The sequence below is a fragment of the Lissotriton vulgaris genome, chromosome 6, assembly GCF_964263255.1.
Source record: "Lissotriton vulgaris chromosome 6, aLisVul1.2, whole genome shotgun sequence".
Classification (NCBI taxonomy): Eukaryota; Metazoa; Chordata; class Amphibia; order Caudata; family Salamandridae; genus Lissotriton; species Lissotriton vulgaris.
This window is the reverse complement of record NC_141694.1, coordinates 696,579,649-696,600,662: the sequence shown is the minus strand read 5'-3', so window position 1 is coordinate 696,600,662 and position 21,014 is coordinate 696,579,649. Positions and strand designations below refer to the sequence as shown.

The 21,014-nt window shown below is 44.1% G+C and overlaps 1 protein-coding gene across 1 annotated transcript in view; it reads left to right on the top strand.

Annotated features, from left to right (window-relative positions):
- LOC147707857 (uncharacterized) overlaps positions 1-21,014 on the top strand; it is a 910,329-nt gene that overhangs the window by 728,133 nt on the left and 161,182 nt on the right. Inside the window, exon 43 of the mRNA XM_086925682.1 lies at positions 20,542-20,694. Within this exon, the coding sequence (XP_086781808.1) occupies positions 20,542-20,694 (153 nt within the window). The remainder of the gene's footprint in view (positions 1-20,541; positions 20,695-21,014) is intronic.

Genomic DNA, 21,014 nt, shown 5'->3' with positions numbered 1-21,014 from the left:
TACCCTTAGAAAGAGACACGTGGAACTATTACATTTGTGTGTTTGGGTTATATACATACCTTTTTTCTTAAACATGCATGGTTATGACTCATTGTTTAATGTTACTGGTGTGTGAGGGTAAGCAGGTAAAAGTACATGAAATAATAAGAAATCGTCATGGATGAATGAGACACGTAGTAATAACGTGGTCTCTTGTACCGTAAAGGAAGATTAATTTATGATGTAGGGGTATACATATTTTAATACATAAGTCTGATTCTCGGCCCCTATTACCGCAATGGGATCACTCCCCATCACAAAAAGCTTTAGAAAGTCGGCATTTTTTTCATCCTAACTATTTGGTGTCTGCAACATGTTCCTCTGTCACGTGACTACATATAGTTAACAGTTGGCCTTTGTGTATTCGTCACAGACAGCCAAACAATAAAGTTTTAGCAGAATGGGCCATCCTGGCAGGATGGGAATGGAGCTGTGCAGAGCCCCATTTGCACTTCAAAGCATCTACCTCAGACTACAAGCAAAGAACATCACATTAGTCTTTTGTGGGCCCTGACATGCTGGGACCAGGACAGAGAGACAGTGTTAGAAATTGGGCTACTGGTTGACTGGGATATGAGCCTTGATCAGGCAGCAACCACAATCCTAGTCAGGGTAAGAGGAATGCAAGTACAAAAAGAACAATTGATGGACACAATGCAGAACAATGTCATACATTCCCCCCAGTACAAAGATCTGGGCCTCAATCCATAGTTTTTTTGTTCCCCATGCCAATCCAGTTTGAACCCAGCCATATGCAAATCAGTCTTGACCATGCTTCCTATGGGAACAGTTAAGCCCAAACTGCCGGGCCAGGTCCTCCCTGGACTGGAAACAAGCATCCTGGGACTGGTTTCAGGGTTTCACCCGTCATCAGCCAGGCTAGCTGGACTCCAGTGGCCTGGAGAGCACTGGACCCACGTCTGCCAGGCCAGGTCCTCCCTCGCAAAAGAACGATGGATTTAACCCAGATCTCTTAACAGGGGGAGAATGTTTGAATCATTCAGCATTCTTTCTATCATTGGTTACAATTACACTTTTCACCTTAAGTGGGATGGGTATGTAGAGACGGGGGCCCCTTGCTCACTGTACCAATGGATTCAACCTAGCCTGGCTGATGAGGGGTGACATACCCCGAAACTGGTCCTAGGATGCTTGATCAAGATTGATTGGCGTATGGCTGGGTCCAAACTTAGGTGGCGTCGTGGGCAAATCAATCAATCAATCAATCAATACATTTGTAAGGCGCGCTACTCACCCGTGAGGGTCTCAAGGTGCTGGGGGCGGGGGGAGGGGGCGGGGGGTGCTGCTACTGCTCCAACAGCCAGGTCTTGAGTAGGCTCCTGAAGGTTAGTAGGTCTTCGGTTTGCCGTAGGAGGATGGGGAGGGTGTTTCAGGACTTGGCGGAGAGGTAGGAGATTGATATGCCGCTGGTGGTCGCTCTCGTGATTCGGGGGACGGAGGCAAGGACGAGGTCGGCGGAGCAGAGCTGGTGGTTCGGAATGTAGAAGCTGATCCGTTTGTTGAGGTATGCTGGTACGGTGTTGTGGAGAGCTTTGTGTGTGTGGGTGAGGAGCTTGAAGGTGATCCTCTTGTTGACGGTAAGTCAGTGCAGGTCTCTCAGGTGGGGTGTGATGTGGTTGCGGTGAGGGATGTCGAGGATCTGGCTGGCGGAGGCGTTCTGAATGCATTACAGTCGTTTTAGCAGCTTGGCCGGGGTTCCCGCTCAGAGGGTGTTTCCGTAGTCCAGTCTGCTGCTGACGAGGGCCTGGGTGACCATTCTTCTGGTGTCAGTGGGGATCCACTTGTAGATCTTTCGGAGCATTCAGAGGGTGTTGAAACAGGAGGATGAGATAGCGTTGACTTGCTTGTCCATGGAGAGTGTAGAGTCGAGGATGAATCCCAGGTTGTGTGCATGGTCGGTGGGTGTTGGAGCTGCTCCTAGGGCGGTCGGCCACCAGGAGTCGTCCCAGGCCGAAGGCATGGTGCTGAGGATGAGGACCTCCGTCTTGTCCGAGTTCAGCTTCAGACGGCTGTTCTTCATCCATTCGGCGACGGCTTTCATACCTTCGTGGAGGTTGGTTTTGGCGGTGAGATGGTCCTTGGTGAGTGAGAGGATCAGTTGTGTGTCGTCAGCGCAGGAGATGATGTTGAGGTCTTGCAGTCTGGCAACGTGGGCGAGTGGGGTCATGTAGATGTTGAAAAACATTGGGCTGAGGGAGGATCCTTGGGGTACGCCGCAGATGATCTTGGTAGCTTTGGATCGGAAGGGAGGGAGGCGGACGCTCTGTGTTCTGCCAGAGAGGAAGGAGGTGGTCCAGTCCAGTGCTTTGCCTCGGATTCCTGCGTCGTGGAGGCGGTTGCATAGGGTGCGGTGGCAGACAGTGTCAAAGGCGGCTGACAGGTCCAGGAGGATGAGGGCCACGGTCTCGCCGTTGTCCAGCAGGGCCCTGATGTCATTGGTGGCGGCGATAAGGGCCGCTTCAGTGCTGTGGTTGCTGCGGAAACTGGACTGGAACGGGTACAGGATGTTGTTTTCCTCTAGGTAGCGGGTTAGCTGTTTGTTGACAGTTTTTTCGATGATCTTCAACGGGAGCAGGGAGATGGAGATGTTGATGGCTGCGGAGGTGGGGTGTGATGGGGGCACGGGTCTGATGGAGGCCGGAGTGGATGGTGCTCATGATTTTGATGGTGTCCTCATCGTTGATGTTGGTCCAGGTGAGAAGGGGGTTGCCGTGGGTGGAGGTCGTGGGGTCAGAGGTGTTGTTGGCTGTGGTGGAGGCCTGGTTGTCGAAGCTGTCGTGGATGTCAGTGCGATTTTGCGGTGGAAGAAGGAGGCCAGAGAGTTGCACAGGTCTTGCGAGGGTGGGATGTCGTTGGTGCTGGCGCTGGGGTTGGAGAGTTCCTTAACAATGTTCAAGAGCTCTTTGCTGTTGTGTGCGTTGTTGTCGAGGCAGTCCTTGAAGGAGGTCTTTTTGGCGGCACTGATGAGGTGATGATGTTGGCACATGGCGTTCTTGTGGGCTGCTTGGTTCTTTGGTGTCTGTTTGTGGTGCCATTTCTTCTCCAGCTTTCGGCAGTTTTGCCTGGAGGTCCGGAGGTCTGCGGTGAACCAGCCAGCAGTCTTGGTGTGGCTGTTGGAGGGATTCTTGATCGGGGCGAGGGTGTTGGCGCAGTCTTCCATCCAGCGTCTGAGGTTGCGGGTGGCGGCGGCAGATTGGTGGGGTCTGTGGGTGGGCTTTGGGCGAGGGCGGTGTATAGTTGGTCTTCAGTGATTTTACTCCAGCAGCGGCGGGGAATCTGTTGGGTGCAGTGGTGCGGGGTGGGCTTCTTGAAGATGAAGTGGACGCAGAGATGGTCAGTCCAGTGGCATTCGGTGGTGTGGCTGAAGGAGATGTGGGAGCTTGCGGAGAAGATGGGATCGAGCGTGTGTCCGGTGGAGTGGGTGGGAGTCGTGACAAGCTGTTTGAGTCCGAGGTTGGCGAGCAGGGTGGTGGAGTTGGTGGTATTGTTTTTCTCGAGGTGTAAGGTCAGGTCCCCGAGGAAGATGTAGTCCGTGGACACGAGGGCGTGTGTGCTGACAAAGTCGGCGATGGAGTCGCTGAACTCTGGCCGGGGTCCGGGGGCCTGTAGATTAGAATTCCTCGGAGGGTGGTGTTGGGATCAGTGAGGATCTGGAAGTGAAAGTGTTCGGCGGTGTTTAGGGTGTCACCAGGAGTTGGTTGAGACCTTGAGGGTGGACTTGTGGATGATGGCAATTCCACCTCCTACTCCGTTGGTGCGGTTTCTGCAGGTGATCTTGTAGCCTTCCGGGATGGCTATGTCGGGTGCTGAGGAGTTGTTCATCCAGGTCTCTGTCAGGAAGGCGACGTCCGGGGAGGACGTGTCGAGCAGGTCCCAGAGTTCGACGGCGTGTTTGCGTGCGGAGCGGGTGTTAAGGAGTATGCATCTGAGGTGGTCGTGTCCTGTCCTGGTGGGAGGATTGGAGGGTCTGTTGCTGGTGAAGTTGCAGTTCTGGCAGGAGAAAGTCCATGGGTGCATTTCGGGGCTGCCTGGAAGCAGGAGTGTGCTCGTCCGGTGTGAGTGCGTGGAGGGTGTTGGCATCGTAGCAGAGTTGTGTGTAATGGTGTTCGCGGGGGCAGGGGTTCTGATGCTGGGTGCGGTCCAGGCGTGGATGGGCGCAGACGGGCTTGCCTTAGGCTCGTCGCCGGCGTGGCCGCCCAGTGGCCGCCATAAGAAGGGGAGGTGGGATTTAGGATCAGCTGGGAGGGGGTGAGTGGACGAATGGGAGCGGGTGTGCGGGGTCACAGGTAATGCAGCAGCAGCGGCAAAACTGGACCGGAGATGGGACAGAAGGCAAAACGGGCACAAGAAGCAGGGGGAAATGAAGGGAGAAGGAGAAAACACACACAAAATATTACAGTTACAAAAGCGGCAGCAACAGTAAAGAGCAGGCAAAAAGCAAACCTAAGGCCTACCACTGGCCCCAGGGATGAGGCACAGGTGGTAGCCTGCGGGTGGAGGCGGGCCTCGAACACACAGCAGCAGCTGGTCTCCAGACACAGGCACAGACAGGTGGAACTGCGCGGCATGGGGAGCTACCTGCCTGGAACAGGGTCAAGGGTTGCAAAAAAACAATGGATTTAACACAGATCTCTTGACTGGGGGAGACTGTTTGAATCATTCAGCATTCCGTCCATCATTTGTTGCAGTTACACTTTTTGCCCAAAGTGGGATAGGTATGTTCAGACGTTGGTCCCTTGCTCACTGTGCCACTGGATTGAAGCTAGCCTGGGTAATGAGGGGTGTCATGCCCCGAAACCGGTCCCATGATGTTTGTGTCCGGTCCAGGGAGGACCTGGCTTGGCAGTTTAGGCTGGACTGTACCCATGAGGAATAGGGTCAAGAATGATTTGCATATGGCTGTGTCCAACCTGTGGTGGTGTAGTGGGCAAAAGATCTATGGATTTAACCCAGATCTCTTGACTGGGGTAGAATGTTTGAATCATTCAGCATTCCGTCAATCATTTGTTGCAGTTACACTAAGAGGCATGCAACCCTAAATTAAAATGTTCTCACCCTCTGGTAACATGATACAGAATAGTCAGGCTAAACTTTCAGGCAATGTGTAAAGTGGTTGTGCAACATTTCAAACAGTAAAAGAGTGAAAGCACCACACAAAATTATCCCACACCAGGTGTAGAAAAATAGAGTAGACTTTAATAAATAAAACAAGACCAAAACAACATAAATCTAACAAGGGACACTGGGGATAATGCATTTTAAATTTCTAGGGTAAAATAGCACAAAAACACAAAGCGCCAACCATGGATATATGTTTGTTGCACACCAGGGCAAAGTCACAAGTTCAGGCCAACCACAATGGAGTGCGGTCTGGTTACAGGGACCAGGTTAGGCTTGCTGAACAAAGTACCTTAAATCCTGGTTGCAACTCGTTGCATGGATCTGAGGCTAAGAATATTTGTGCAACCAAAACAAGGTGTTGGTTCCAAGATACGGTGAAGCTGCTTTGTGAGGTCTTGTGGTGTCATATAGAATCCAGCTAATGGGTCTTGTGATGTGAAGTGCTGGCGTCAAGGATGCAGTGTGCAGCCGAGGCAATGCGTCAGTTTCAATGAGCTGCGAGGCTGCGATGCAGACGCCGTCATTGAGCTACTGTTGATGTGGACCTGGGTCGGAAATCAGATGAGTCCTCCCTAGGTCCTTGAGGCTTCAGTTCAGCAGGCCAGCCAACTAGCCCTCGGAGTCACTCTGGGTTCAAGAAATGCAGATGAAGCCCTTCTCACACAGGCAAGGAGGGCAGCAGGCAGCAGTTAAGCACTGTAGCGCGGCAGAACAACAGTTCTTCCAGAACAGCAGTCCAGCAGAGTGGCAGTCTTTCAGCAGCACAGAAATCCTTCCTCCTAGCAGAGTATCCACAGGTCCCGAAGTGTACTCAAGTGGTGGTGTCTGAGGTCCAGTAACTATATGCAGTAGTGCCTTTGAAGTCTTGGAAACTTTGAAGACAAGCCTTAGAAGTGAACAGATGTCCTGCACTGTCAGCCATGGTTCCAGACTAACTAAAGGGGGTTAAGGAGCCCTTTGTGTGGGGACAGGGCACAGCCTATTCAGGTGTAAGTAAGGCTGGGTCCAGCTTCTCCCTCCCATCCTGTCAGGATAGCCCACTCAGTTACACCTAAGCTCCCATTGTGTGTGGCTGTCTTGGTGAAATACACAAATCCCAACTGCCAACTACACCCACTCATGTGACCAGAGACAGGCTGCAGACACCAAATCCCAACTTTCTAAAAATGGCATTTTCAGAATTGTTATTTAAAATCTGATTTCCCCATAAATTAGGATTTTAAATTTCGGATTCCAGGAACACCAAACATGATCTAGTCATATCTTCCAATTTGGAAATTACACTTATAAAATGTAATAAGGTAATTCCAATGTTAACCTACAGTAGATAAAGGCCTTGCAGTAATGAAAAAGGAATTTAAGAGTTTCTTACTACTAGAACATGTAAGACTTCGAAAACCATGCCCTGTTTTTTAAATACATTTAACCCTGCCCTCTGGGCTGTCCACGGCCTACCCTAGAGTCGACTTATATGCATTAAAGAATAGGTTTGAACCTGGCAAGAGGTTTAACTTGCCATATCGGTATGGCAGTTTAAAACTACACACACATGCTCTGCAATGTCAGACTTGAAAGCATGTTTAGTGGGCTACTTATGTAGTTGGCACAATCAGTGCTGCAGGCCCACTATTAACATTTAATTTACAGGGACTTATAGATAAATTAAACATGCCTATTCTGGGTATGACAATCAAACCATATTAAGGGGAGTGAGCTTAACCACTTAAGCACTGTTCAGCAGTGGTAAAGTGTGCAGAGTCCTGTGGCCAGCAGAAGTAACATTGGAGGCAAGCAAGTAAAGCATTTGAAGGGAAGACGAACCTAATGCTCTCAGATGTAACAGACAGGAAATTCAAGACACTTCTGTGGGGGAAACTCCAAACGTTTCTTCAATTACAAAGTTGACACCACGTATAAATAATGGTAGACACTCAGATCCACTTCAAAACCTGTAGAGGATTCACTGAGGACTGCCCTGCTGTCAGTGGCCTACAGTGGACAACCCTGCTGCATCAAGAGGACTTCTCTGCTGCCTGAAGCCTGCCTTGGTCCCTTAGAAGACTGCCCTGCTGCTTTTCTGCATGAACCCAGAACTTCCAGAATGACTCCAAGGGCGAATTGGCTGGCCTCCTGATCCAAGCTTCCGGGACAGAAAAGGCTTCAACTCTCTTGAACCCACATCTGGACTCGCAGCTGAGTGAGTCCAGACCCTCCAAGTGGTAACCAGATAGACTAAATACAAAACTTGGGCAAAAGTTCAGCCAAAAAGTGCTTTGAGAACCAAGAGGAGACCTGGGCCAACCTGGTTGCGGATCTGCCCAAGGTGCATCGTCGGTCAGCCTGACATTGCAGTTGCTCCTGCTATGCTCTTCTCTGCAGTAGCAAACATCCTGTTCATCAGTTCCTAGCAGAAGGGGTATCTTCTGACTTCATGGAACCCTTGTCGGTTACAGCCTGTAGCTTTGTCTCGCTGAGGATTTTTGATTTCCATAAAAGAGGCTAAGTCTGAACTTAGAAATCTTTACCACAACTTTGTCCTGCAGCTCCCAGCTGATGATGCCCCCTCTCAGACACTGCCATCTGTCTTGCTCCGCTGGGTTTTGCCTTCTCAGTTATTTTTCTTCAGAATGCCTTCAAGGTCCGAAAGTGTACATAGGCTACTTTTTGTCTCCAAATCGCACTGCATTGCGTTCGCCATATCTTTCAATTTTGCCCTGGTCTCGCTCAATTCTATATCCGTTGTTTAAACATTTATAACACCAATTCTACTAATTAGGTTTTTGACATTTTGGGTGTCACATAATTCATTAAAATGTACTCTGTTTTTCTAAATTGGTGTGGAATTTTTCTTGTGTTGTGTTTTCACGTTATTGCTGTCTGAGTGCTGCATTTATATGTAAAATATTACCTCTTAGTTAAGCCTTACTGCTTTTGCGCAAAGCTACCAGAGTATTAAGCACAGGTTTAATTTAGTGACTTTTTGTGGTTCACCCTGACAAGGATTTGGCCTGTTGCTTGAAAAGGGCTAACGCCCCCCCCCCCCCCCCCACCGCCCCTTCTTAACCAGCAACCCAATTTCTCACACAAAGGTTGAAAGCAGGAAACCTCAAGAGAGACATAAAAGGGCAGGGTATGTCTCGTAGTGGATTAAAGAGGCATGTGGTGGATTCAAGACTTCACATTTGGCATGCCAACATTTAATAACACTAGCCATATTCTTCTGAGTAGAGAATTAGACACCAGCACTCACTCGTCCACAAATTAAGGACTGCAAAGTGCCAGTCTACCTCAAAGACAACGTGTTTCAGCTGAGACTCCAGCATTTCTCACTGTCTAAAAATATTTACATAGTATTCATGCACATTTGCAACATACACCTATTTTACAAAATCTAAAAAAAGTGCTGTGTATAGACTTTTTTACATAAATAAGTTTTCTGTATAAGGTTAAGTTTTGCCATGAGTGGGACTCCCCGTTGCATACTTCCTCTAGCTCCAGAACAGACTAAGGTTCATACCACACTTTCACCACAACTTATGCCTCATCAATGTAAATGTATGTTAGGTGCATAGAAAAGTATGAGGCATGTTTCCCTTCATGTTTTTGAAATTTCTGTAGGTATCCAGCTTTTTGAAGTGAGTTATTTAGCATCACATATCCCTGCTCACTCTTACTCACTCCCCGCGTACACCTAGTTTTGTGATCCTCGTCTTTTGAACGTACAATCTACTGTTTCATATTGTAGTTGCATTTATACACTATTTCATACTCTGGATGAGGCCCAAAGCTCAGTAGCAGGTGGATAGCAGGCTACACTTTGCGGCGTGCTTGGGTAAAAGAATGATGACTTGCAATGTCACCTTTGTGGCACTATTTTATGTCTGGAAGTTGATAACGCAGCTGTCAGACAGGCCTATTGCTAACAATATTAATATATTGTCATGTTATCTTATGTCATGTCTAGGAATTTGTTGAGCGCACAAATACTGGAAGGTGTCCTGGTGCTAAGAGATTACACCCATTTGTCCTAAGGCAGCGGTGAATGCAAGAACAATAACAGCATAAGACAAAAGGACCCAGGATAAGTCAGAGTAGTATTAACATGTGTATAGCCAAGTCTTCAAGACTTTACTAAGCTGTACCAATACAGACATCCTACACTGGGATAAAGGCAGTGAGTTGCATAATTTGCCTCCGGACTCCACTTGGGTAAATCTGGGGATAGAGAGAAGAAGGCATCCGGAGAACGAAGATGGGTGTGGGGACATACAAATGAAATATGTTTCTTAGGTAACTTTGTTCATTTTGATGGAAAGCCTTGTGGACCAAGCAGAGGGTTTTAAAAGAGATCTCTTTAACCACTGGAAGCCAAAGCAGTAAATCAAGAGCAGTGGAAGAGGAGGAGGATATAGGCAAACCAAGGGCTAATTCAGTCGCTGTGTTTTGGATCCGCTGAAGCTTCATTAGCAAGCTAGATGGAGCTCCTAGAAACTTACAATAACACAAATTACAGAAGTCAAGGCAACTAAGATTTGTAGATTGAACGTCAATCTGCCAGGACTGAGAGTGGAGAAGTGGAATTGTTTCTCTGAACACCCTTAAGAGAATGAAAAAAGTGAAGTTAAGATGGTTAACCTATTTTACCAAGGACAGATTTTTCTCCATAAAAAACACTATATTCTTTACAGACTTTACAGGATATGGAGGGTCAGCCCAGGATGTAGGCCAGAAAAAAGAGGGAAAAGATCTGACCGGGTGGAATGAGAAAATCAAAGTATCTCTGTCTTGTCAGAGTTAATCTTCAAGGCATTAAGTCTCAGCCAGGAATTAACAGAGGTTATACACGGATGGAATTTATCCATAGAGGATGGCCTTTTTTTATCTAAACCTATGACATGCGGGATGTCATCAGCATAGTTCATGTAAAAGTGACACCGAAGGATCTGACCAATAAGGTCAATGCACAGATGTGGAGTTTAAACAGGGGCAAAAACCTGCGTGGTGCCGCGGCTTAATGCTAATGCCTTGTAAGCTGACACAAATGGAGAGAGGCACACAGCTTGATGCTTCTTGTGATGGGATTTATGCCACTTAAGTGCTGATCCCACAATCCCAGCCTCCACTAGTCTGGTTAATAGGATTGAATGAAATACAGTATTGGATGCAGCGGGCAAATTGAGATGTAGTAAGTTAGCTGGAGTTGCCTTGTCGGCTTGCATTCTTAGATTGTCCAGGACCGACAGCTGGGCAGTTTTAGTGCTGTTGGCCAGTCGAAAACTGGAGTGCAGATGGTTAACCTATATCTCTAGAATTTTATTTGTAAAAGGTAAAATAGGTATTTTCCAATAGTTTGAAAGAATAGCATGATCAGTATTTTGTTTCTTCAGCAAAGGAACATTATGTGACTGTTTCCACTCAATGGGAACCCTATAATTAGTGAAGGAGCCATTACAAACCTCCAACAGAGACTGTAGGGGAGCTGATGTAGCCATGCTCCAGAATTTTGGAGGGATCTGGCCCATTGGGCAGCCAATCTAATAGATCCAGAGATAGAAGACAACTGCTCCAGAGTCAATGTCAGTGGGCTTTAGGTCACTCCTTTCAACCATTGGCTTTCTTTTACCAACGTTTTTCAGGTATTAGTTGAGGATTTGTCAATCGCATCCTTGCTCAGACTCAGGGGGTGTTCATCTCTTACCTATTGTTATTGACTTAACGGGTGTATCTTTCCACCTCTACTCTATGGGGGGGGCTACTTTACAGCTATATTTCTACCTTCTGGCTCTCTCCACTGTCTCTCTGTTATGTGCTAGAGCTGCGTGTGTTAGCACTTTAGCCCCAAACCTTTAGGTTTTGCCAGTGCTCCTGGTGTGCATGATGAACATAGTGGTGCTGTTATCCTGTCACCTGCTGCTGTGCTTAATTAAGCATGTAGCTGTGTCTAGAGGGCATAGGGCTAGACCTATGTATGCAGATACCACAACTTTTTTAGGTATTTGCCTTATCTCTGGGATATAATTGTGTATTTCATGATATTGCCCGTTCCTTATGTCAAAGTCAACTTTCTTGTTCTCATTTTGCATTCCATGATATTGTTTAAATTGTCTATGAAGCATTGAATCAGTGGCACTGTTTGCAATATAGTGACATAAATAGATCATGCTCCCTCTCCCAAATACTTTTTCCAACCTGGAACTATGATAATCATCCTTTTACTGGGGATACTGGCAGGGCTTAATTTGTAAAATGGTAAGTGCACAGTAATACTCAGGATGCCACTGCAGCTTACACCACCAATTGCCCCTGCTTGTACTGCCAATGCCAGTACCAGCACAATTATAACCATCACACTCCTACAAGAGAGACAATGTAGAATACTACAAGCCACCCATAGCTATAAGAATGGCCTGTGTAGCAGGTATTTTTAAACTTTATTGCACATTGTGTCATCAAATACTTTGTTTCTGTGTTCCTCTCAAAATTAGACAAACTGCACAATGTCATGGACAGTCATTAATGTCAGCGTTGTGTATTAAGTGCCAGTACCGTGCGCTGACAATCACCGGCTCAAATTAAGCACAGGACCCTGAGTTGACAGTAAACATGTTGATGGCAAAACATACATAAAAGTGTGATTTATTGTGAATTTACATCATGAAATAGAAAAGAGTACTATTTTTCTTTCTTCATGTATAACTGCTCAAATGAAGCACAGGACCCTGAGTTGACAATAAACATGTTGATTGCAAAACAGACATAAAAGTGTGATTTATTGTGACTTTAAATCATGAAATAGAAAAGAGTACTATTTTTTTTCTTCATGTTTAACAGTGTCGTTTTGATTGTGATACTTGCTCTTCCTCAGTTGATCAATATCTTTATAACTCTGGTTTGTCTGTTTTAAACCTTTATTCTGAACTGGAGTGCACAAGGAACATCAACAGCTCTGCATGGATAGAGACATGCAAGCTAAACACAAAAGCAAGCAACTCACAAAGAGTCGAAAAGCACAACAAACCACACTTGCACAGGGATGCACTAGAGTTTTTCGGCTATGTTCCTCTGGAAATAGCCAGATGTCTTTTCCATTTAGAGCAAGGAAGGTAAAGAGATGTCAAAACAGCAACTGCTGATTAGCATAACACCCACTGACACAGTTGTACTTACCATGACACTTGTGGGTGTTGTTGTTCTAGCATGCTTGCTTGCCTGAGGGCCTCTTATTTATCATTAAATCATGGATCAGAGCATGGCCCTTGTAGAGCGAAGACATTGGAGCTTACGTAGCATTTGGTAGACAGGGTACTCTGCCAAAAGCTAAGCACTCTGCAAACCCCCTGCCAAACTCTACATGAGACCTTTTTTTACTTTCTGTAGGTAAAGTAATACGGAAGTACAAATTGGTGCCAGTCACTACATTGTGCTATGTTGATTTGTATGGCACAACTTATCACATGTGAGGGTATCCGGGCACTGGAGGAGGAACGTAGGCCCAGCGATGATCCTAATTGAACAGGCCAGGTCTTCAGTTTCTTGCAAAGATTGATAAATGGAGTAGCAGTTATGATATGTTCAGGAACTTTGTTCCGGTTCTTGGTGGCAATGAAGGAGAAGGCGTGACCTCCTAACTTGCTTCTAAGGGTGTGGTGGACTTGTGCGATTGTGAGAGAGGTGGAGCGTAGCTGTCTGAAAGGTTGGTACAGTTGAAGTCGGTCATTGAGGTTTGCTGGTCCAGTGTTGTGGAGGGTTTTGTAGGCATGGATTAGCAATTTGAATTTGAAACTTTTCTGGATGGGTGGTCAGTGCAGTTCAGTGAGATAGGAGTGCTGTGAGCTCTTCCGGATACATCTAGGATGAGTCTGGTGGTAGTATTTTGTATGGTCTGGAGTCTTTGTGTGAGCTGGTTGGAGATGCTGATGTAGAGTCCTTTGCCATAGTTGAACCTACTGGATATGAGAGCCTGGGTGGCCATGCATTTTGTGTGCGTGAGGTGCACACTGAAAATCTTCTGAAGAATTCTGAGGATGAGGCAACAGGATGCAATCACAGCATTGGCCTGTTTGTTCAGCATGTATTTGTGGTGAAGCATGGTGCAGAGTTTTCTGGCATAGTCTGTAGGAGTGTGCGGGAAAACTAAGTCTGGTAACCACCAGGGGGTGTACTGAAAATCAGGAGCTCTGTTATGTCTGTGTTGAGTCTAAGGCAGTTGTCCTGCATCCAGGTGACAATGTTGGACATGAAGGATGTGAAATTGATCCTGGTAGTGTTGTTCATGTCAGTGAGGGAGAGGATAAGTTGAGTCTCATTGGTGTAAGATACAATACTGAGGCTTGGGATCTTATGATATGGGCGAAAAGTGCCTTGCACAAAAGGCTACAAAGTCCATAGAGCAGTATATATGATTATTTTACATCTTTCATGTTTTCAGATACTTCAAGCCATTGAGGCAGTATGAGTCAGATGTAATACCATGTCAAAATATGTGTCTCTTGATAAAAATTGAGCATTTCACACCAAGCCCTAGTCACTTCTTTCCTCTACACAAAAAGTCAAATAATCTGCTGCAGCGCAAAGTGTTTTAAAATCAGTAGAGACTTATCACTTGAGACTAGTTCGTTCTGAAAGCGTGGAAGGAGAGCTTTGCCATAACCGTACTAGCACTTTCATCTAGCTTGCTACCACATTTTAACAAGGGTTGACTAGAAACACCTAAAGAACTTCAAATGTATCTTCTATTAGTATCAACAGAGTTTGTTCCTGGACACCAGAGGGTCGGGGATTTTATTTCTACTACGCCACTGTCCCTCACAGATATCGAAGGTTCGGTATATTATGTACCTCTATGATTTGATCCAATCTCATATTCTGAAATGCTTCTATGTTGTAAATCAGATGCTGGTGGTAATTCAAAAATGAGAATGGATTTGCATCATTGACATTCAAGAAGCATATGTCTTAGGAAGTGCCTCCATCTTCCTGTACGTGAACACCCTTATCCTCACATATGCCTTCCCTTTGGGCTGAACTCAAACAGAATATTTACAAATGTTCTACTGACTATAGCAACTGAACTGCTTTTTTTTCAAAATTCTGATATTCGAATTGAATGCAATCAACACAAGTACAACTTGATGTCATCTGTAAAGCTCCGTACCAATACCGCTCTTTGCTACATTAAGGATTTTCAAACTTCAGCTTTACTTTCCTGAATACTGGGTTTAATATCTGATACAAAAAATAATAAACCTCTCTCCTCAGAAATTTACTAGACATCTATTCTCAGATATGTAGTAGCCCCATCTTGGTGAACTCAGTAGAGTATTGCACTATCAGGTTTACTTTCACAGAATCTCTCATCCCAGCTTTCTGTTACCACAGATTTTATCTGGTATAAATGAGGAAACCACTACAAATAAGACACATGTATTTATTCTGAGCTCATGAATACAGTGGGCTGCTTATCAGTCATCAGTTGCGAAGAACTGCAGTCACTTTTAATTTGCCAAAAATTCTTTCCTCCCTCAATAAATAAAAAACATTTATAAAGTGCAGCGCCTGCTTCCAAAAAAAGTGTCCCGGCCCTAAAAGCCAGCAGGCAGCCGGCAAACAGATATGGTTAGACCTCCCTAAAAAGAAAAGTTTTTAATTCTGATTTGTAGGAAAAAACGGCCACCAGATCTTTGCTAACGATCTCTTGGGATACATAACCAACGTTGAATGGAAGAGTCAAGTTCACTGCTTGGAGGGTATTTCTTAAATCTTCTCTGCAAGTATATAGTTACTCTTTTTGTGCTGTGCTCTAAAGTGATTAACCTATCATTAAATGAAATCCTTTGATTAATGGGAAGCCAATGCAACTGCTTCAGATAACCCTGAGTTGATTGTTGATTGCCTATTGGGGCAGTTCAGGATCAGGCCAGCAGCAGTGTTCTGAACAAAATGTAAATTGTTTAAAAGCCCTGCCAATGGCCCTAAATAGAGCATATTTGTGTAATCAAGTCTAGTGGTTACAAGGCATGCACAACAACTTTCCTAGTGTGGCCGGGTAGAAATTTCAGTGTCTTTTTTAGCTACTTGAGAAGCGCAAAATATGTACGTAATTTCTCATACTTGTAGTTTAAAGGAAAGATCCATATCAAATTTGATATCTAGGATTCTTGCTTCAGATTTAGGAGTCTGAGATTCTCCAAGGTTTTTAATCCACAATGTTCTGTTATCCAAGGAGATGGAGTCACCAAAAATCAGAACTTTGGATTTGTCTTAATAAGTTTAAGACAACTACGTTACATCCAATTTGCAACCGACAACAGACAGCTGCAGAATTGTTCCACAACCAAGTTTCCTATCCGCTAAAATGCCACCACCAATTGGGTATCATCTATGTAGGAGACTAAATTCAAGTCCCATTGTTTCACTTCCTTTGCCAGAGGAGCCATTTTGATGTTAAATACAGAGGTAAAGCAGAGCCCTGTGGGACACTATATCTCAGTTCCTTGAAACTTGATATGAACGGAGGGATATATACCGCCTGCTCCCTCTCGGATGGAAAAGACTAAAAATAGAGCTTGTCTGTACCTACTGTCCTTACCTCATCAACCGCTCCAATAAGATCTCATAGGAGGCCATATTGAAAAACACCTGAGAGATCCAGGAGAATGACCACTGCTTTTTTTCCAAAGTCTAGGTACGTTTTGATTTAGTCAGCTACCTGAAGAAGAGCAATGTCAGTACTGAAACCTTGTTGATATACATATTGGGTGTAAAGCAGAATCCTATCTATGAGTTTGGCAAACTGTTTATATACCAGCAGCTCCAACATTTTCCCCAGGACTGAAAAAAGGAGGTGGGTCTGAGGTTACTCAAACACCGAGGATCTGCGTTGAGCTTTTTTAATAGTGGGAGCACTAGAGTTTTTTTCCTAGTGGAAGGATGTGTACCTAATTTCAGAAAACAATTAAACGAGGAATTAATCTGATTGTTTATGGGTGAAATAGCACTTAAGAATACTAGGTGGGCAGGGGTCTAGCGGTGAACCTAAGCTAGCTTCTGTTCGCTTCTGAATAGGCAAGAGAGATTTCCTTCAAAACTGCTAGTTTGTCTCCCACTTTTTTTTGGTGGGGGGGTCATTAGGACAAAGGGTAGATGCTGCACTGTCCTTGACCTTGATCATATTGGAGTAGATACTCTCCATTTTGTCCTAAGAATAATTAGAGAGATTATCACACAAAGCCTTTATATTTTGTTTTCCCCCATCAGGGGTAAGAAGTTACTTTACTATCCGAAAGATCACTTTAGCAGAATTATCTGCATTGTCCATTTGCTCAGAGTAGGCATCAGCTTGAGCCTTCCTGATCTTTTACCAGAAACCGCTAAGCGCTGGTTTGTAGGTCGCCTTGTCTTCAGAATCATACATATTCCTCTTTCTGTTCTAAGTGTTCAGATTGGCATTGTTTCACCTGTTGGTGCAGTGGGAAGCAAGCTGCGGAGGGATAATTCCATTTTGCTGGACCCCTTTTTATAGGCACCAGGTGGTCTAAGCCTGCAATAGAAAAGAAGTTGAAAGCACCAACGACATCATCCTAACGGTAACCCATCGTGGAGTCAGTAGGCTATAGGATGTTTGTCAGATAAGTGTCCGAAATTTTGTGCCAAATTCCTATATCAATAACTGATCCAGTCAAGGAGGTTCAGCGCAAAGGAACTAGCAAATGGTAAGACCAGGTCATGGGGTAAGGGTTGGATGTAACAAGAGAGGGAAGATTGGAAAAATAAATCAACAAAGAAAAAGTGGTTTAAAAATGTCCTTATAGCACCACAGCCATATTCTCCCTCAACGGCATGGAAGAACCTAATTTCATCATCTCCAACATCTTTTAGTGTGATTGTGGGATTATTCCATTATGATTGATATAACCTTTGTTAAATCGGTCCAGAGAGTTAAAAACGCAGACACCAACAAGCTTATTAGGTTTTAACTTGGTCCATACAAATGGGAACTCATTCATAAAAGGTAGTGATACCCCAATTAAACCCATTTCTGCCATAGAATGGCTTTAAAGGCGTTGGTTCTGGACCCCTCTGCAAACACCTATGCCTAAATTGGAATTCTGAGTTTTATGGAATGTACTGCAGCTGGAAATTAGAGGAAGTGATAAAGTCCCTTGGGGCAGATTTACTAGCCCCTTGCGCCCCTTGTACACTTTTGTGACGCATCGGCGGCACAAAAGATGCGCCATGGTGCAGGGTACTTACAACATGGCGCACCTGGGATATTGCAGAGTACAAATTTCTCTGTTGACACCGACAGATTTTGCCGTCACGCCATTTTATTTTAATCCATATCAACCTAGCAGCTCTGCTTCTATCTTGATACCTAAGACGCTTCCTCTGCAATATCAATTTGTCCTGATGATGGTCTTATAGACTACTGCTTCAAAGACCGAAACGTCGACCTCTACATCATCTCCCAAGAAATGTATGTTCTTAAGAGTGACATTTGTCAACTTTTGGTTTCAGTTGCTCTTTTTTCAAATGTTAGAGCTGATGTCTGTTGTGATTTGATTTGTTTAATTAATTTATACATCTCTTCATGACATTGTTTGCCTATGCTATTGTACTTGTTGTATCCCCTTGAATCAACTTGTGATATACAAAATATAGAATATATTTTCATATAAATAGGATTTTCCTTGTGCTTCTTCTTCTTGTCTTCTGACTCGCAATTCATATTTATTGTTGTTGTTCTATGGACACTTTCTAGTTTGATCGTATACAACAAATTCAGTGATTCAAGTCAAGAAATAACTCTATTATTGACTATAAATAAAATACCTTGTAGAAAACTTTCACTTTGTAATATTAACTTCCCAAGCCTAAAAGGGTTTATTGGGTTACTCAGCTCTCCCTATGCATTGTAAATGCGGCGCATCCATGGTGGCGAAGGCATGGCGCACAATAACTGGTGCATCCCTGCAGATATGCAGGGATGTGCCAGTTATTGTAAATCTGCCCCTTAGTCTTTTGTTGAATTTTGGCAGGTCAATCCCGCTGGAATTCTAAAGGAGTAATGAGTACTGTATTTACTGCCACAAGCAGATTTTGGTGCCGTAAATAGCAAAATCTGCATGTTATTCCCCCAAAACTCTGAATAAGTACAATTTCTCACATCTGATAGACTCCGAACTCTGGGTAGTCAGATTCTTTTGGGTCTATTAAATTTCACCATTCGTTCAATCCACTCATAATCAGGGCTTTTGTTTTCTGTGCAGGCCTCCCAAACAGGAAGATGTCAAGTCTCACTAGAGAATGTCTTCCACATAGATTGCTCAGTGAAGACAACTTATGCCTTTCCTCCCGCATCAATCATCCAGAATAGAGCATAGATGAAAATTGATAGAAGCAATGTATCTTGGATTCTCATATCACAAGCAAGGACTCATCAATTTCGGTGCTTGTTCATTCTGTTTCTGTCGCAGAATATCTTACTTATCCTCCCTCAGGTGTTCAGTTGTAGGTGGCAGATCTCTACACCTTTAATCTCAAAATTGTATTTCTGAAAAACTACCTGGCACATTCTTTAACATCACTGAAGAAAATCTAGCTCTAGAGGTCATACATGCTTCTAGGAAGGAGACAACCAGAACACAATATAAATTGAAATGCATACCCTGTTGTATCTGGGATCTGTAAAATAAGATGAATCATGTTTTGATTACAGTTAACAATATTCAAGTTAATTGAGCTTAATATCTGTGGCCTTGAGGTCTTGCAAGGTTAATGTAAGCACTTCCTTTCTTCAAATGTGACCTATTGTTCCATGATATATGCTATGTACAGTATCATCTACAAATGCTACTTCAAACATATTATCCATAGAGTGCCCTGCAGCTTCTTAGGTTTAAATAAGTGCTATACCATAGCTGTAGCATGCAAACATGAAAATGAGCTTGATACCGCCTGTAATCAGCATAGTACAGCATGAATTTCTTAGTTCATTGCATAGGGATGTGATCACAAAGCACAGCTCCAAGGGAATAACATCTGTAGCCTCTTCGGCAGTGTTAGAAGTGCTGATATTGCATGTGCAATAGTTGAATGATATCACAAACAAAGGTAATTCCCCCTTCCTGTCTTTACACTTGCCACATGCGTGCATCAAGCAACACATTTTTTCATTGGTGTTGTCGTACGCAGTTTCATTGCCGAAAGGTTTTTGTGAAGTACATTTTGAGTGCAAAATCAACTAATGTCTTTATATTGTTAACTAAGTGTATTTTGCGTCAGATTTATTGCCAATTCTAGGCACAAATATTGGTAGATTAGTATAGTTTGTACAAAGGATTTTCCCCTTGTATCAGGAAATCCAAAATTAGCAGTTATTTGCACTTTTGGTTCAAGCAGACATTTTTCAACCCACCTAACTCAATTTCTCTTTGCACACTTCTATAAACCAGTTCTTCCTTAATATGTGTGTGTTTCTTTAATGAGAAACAGGCTGCCAATATGTTAACAATATTCATGCTTCACAAAGAACGCCACTAGATTGGCTGGAGACATGTTACTAAGCAAAAAGGAGAAGCATTTTAATGGTGCATTCTGCCTTGCACACAAACTTTGAAACTCAGTTCAAGAAAGGATCACAGGAGACCCAATGCTCCTTGCAAAAAATTGAAAACCCACCTCTTTAATATCCATGTTTGAAGCTAATACTGTCAAATGGGGCATTGCCCTTTTAATTTATGCACCCATGCTCTTGATTGTTATGTTTCTCGTCTGGTTTCTTGTAAAACTTCAAAACCACAAAATAACTATCTGCATGTGTATGCAGAAAGACACAAACATTGGAAAGAGGGGTAACTAAATAAGTGAACCCTCCCTGTTTAAGGACAGAACCCCTCACTCATACAATAGGTGGCTTGCTTCATCATGAGGCCCCACCTAGTACCACTCCAGTGGAGTAGAAGTAGATGCAAGCTACTACCCATAATAAAATGTTGGGGGGTTTGGGGGATTGGCCTCCTGTCCTTAAACAGGTAGGGTTCCCTTATTTCGTCACCCCTCCTTCCTTTATTGTGTCATTCCCCGTACCCAGGCAGATAGTTATTTGTGGTTTTGTAGTTATTAGTAGGCTCCAGACCCTGTTGTGTTAGGTTATTGTAAAATTCTCTACAGCCTTTGTGCTGGGTATGCACTGAATAAATGTCTGAAATAAATTCTCATGTACAGTACAGAGCAAAAAAGTACTTGGCTTTTTTGAGGACTGGTATCTTATGAATATGATAATGCTTAAAAATATAATCATTCTTTTATGATTAGGTGATAAGATGAAGCAATATCAGCAATTTTAAGTTGTATTTGCAGGAGTCCATTCAGAACAAGAAGGACAGTTTGAAGGTGAAGATGGTTGTGGAACAGGAGGTGGCATTATTGCGCGAGCAGCTCCGAGCAGTCCAAAAAGCTCTAGTCAAGTCAGAGGCTGAGAATGAGAAGGTGAAGAAACAGCTGGACAAACAGGTATTTCCTTAAAGAAAGCTAAAGTGGTCAGACTTCTTTGTCAGAAATGCTTCTGGATAAAATGTCTGCCCTGAAGTGCTATCTTGATTGCAGTTGGAATGTATAACCAAGTGGCTGTTCATGCCTGCCCAATATCAGGTAGTATTAAGTAGGAAGACCCATCCATTGTGTTTTTATAGCACAAATAGAGATCAACAGCGGAATTATTTTTAAAAGGAGTAAAAGGGTTCACATGTAAGCAATTTTCATTCATATGGAAGCCATGATTAAGTATGAATAGTATTTTAGTTTAAGTTTATTCAGGTTGCTTAAGCAGGAGA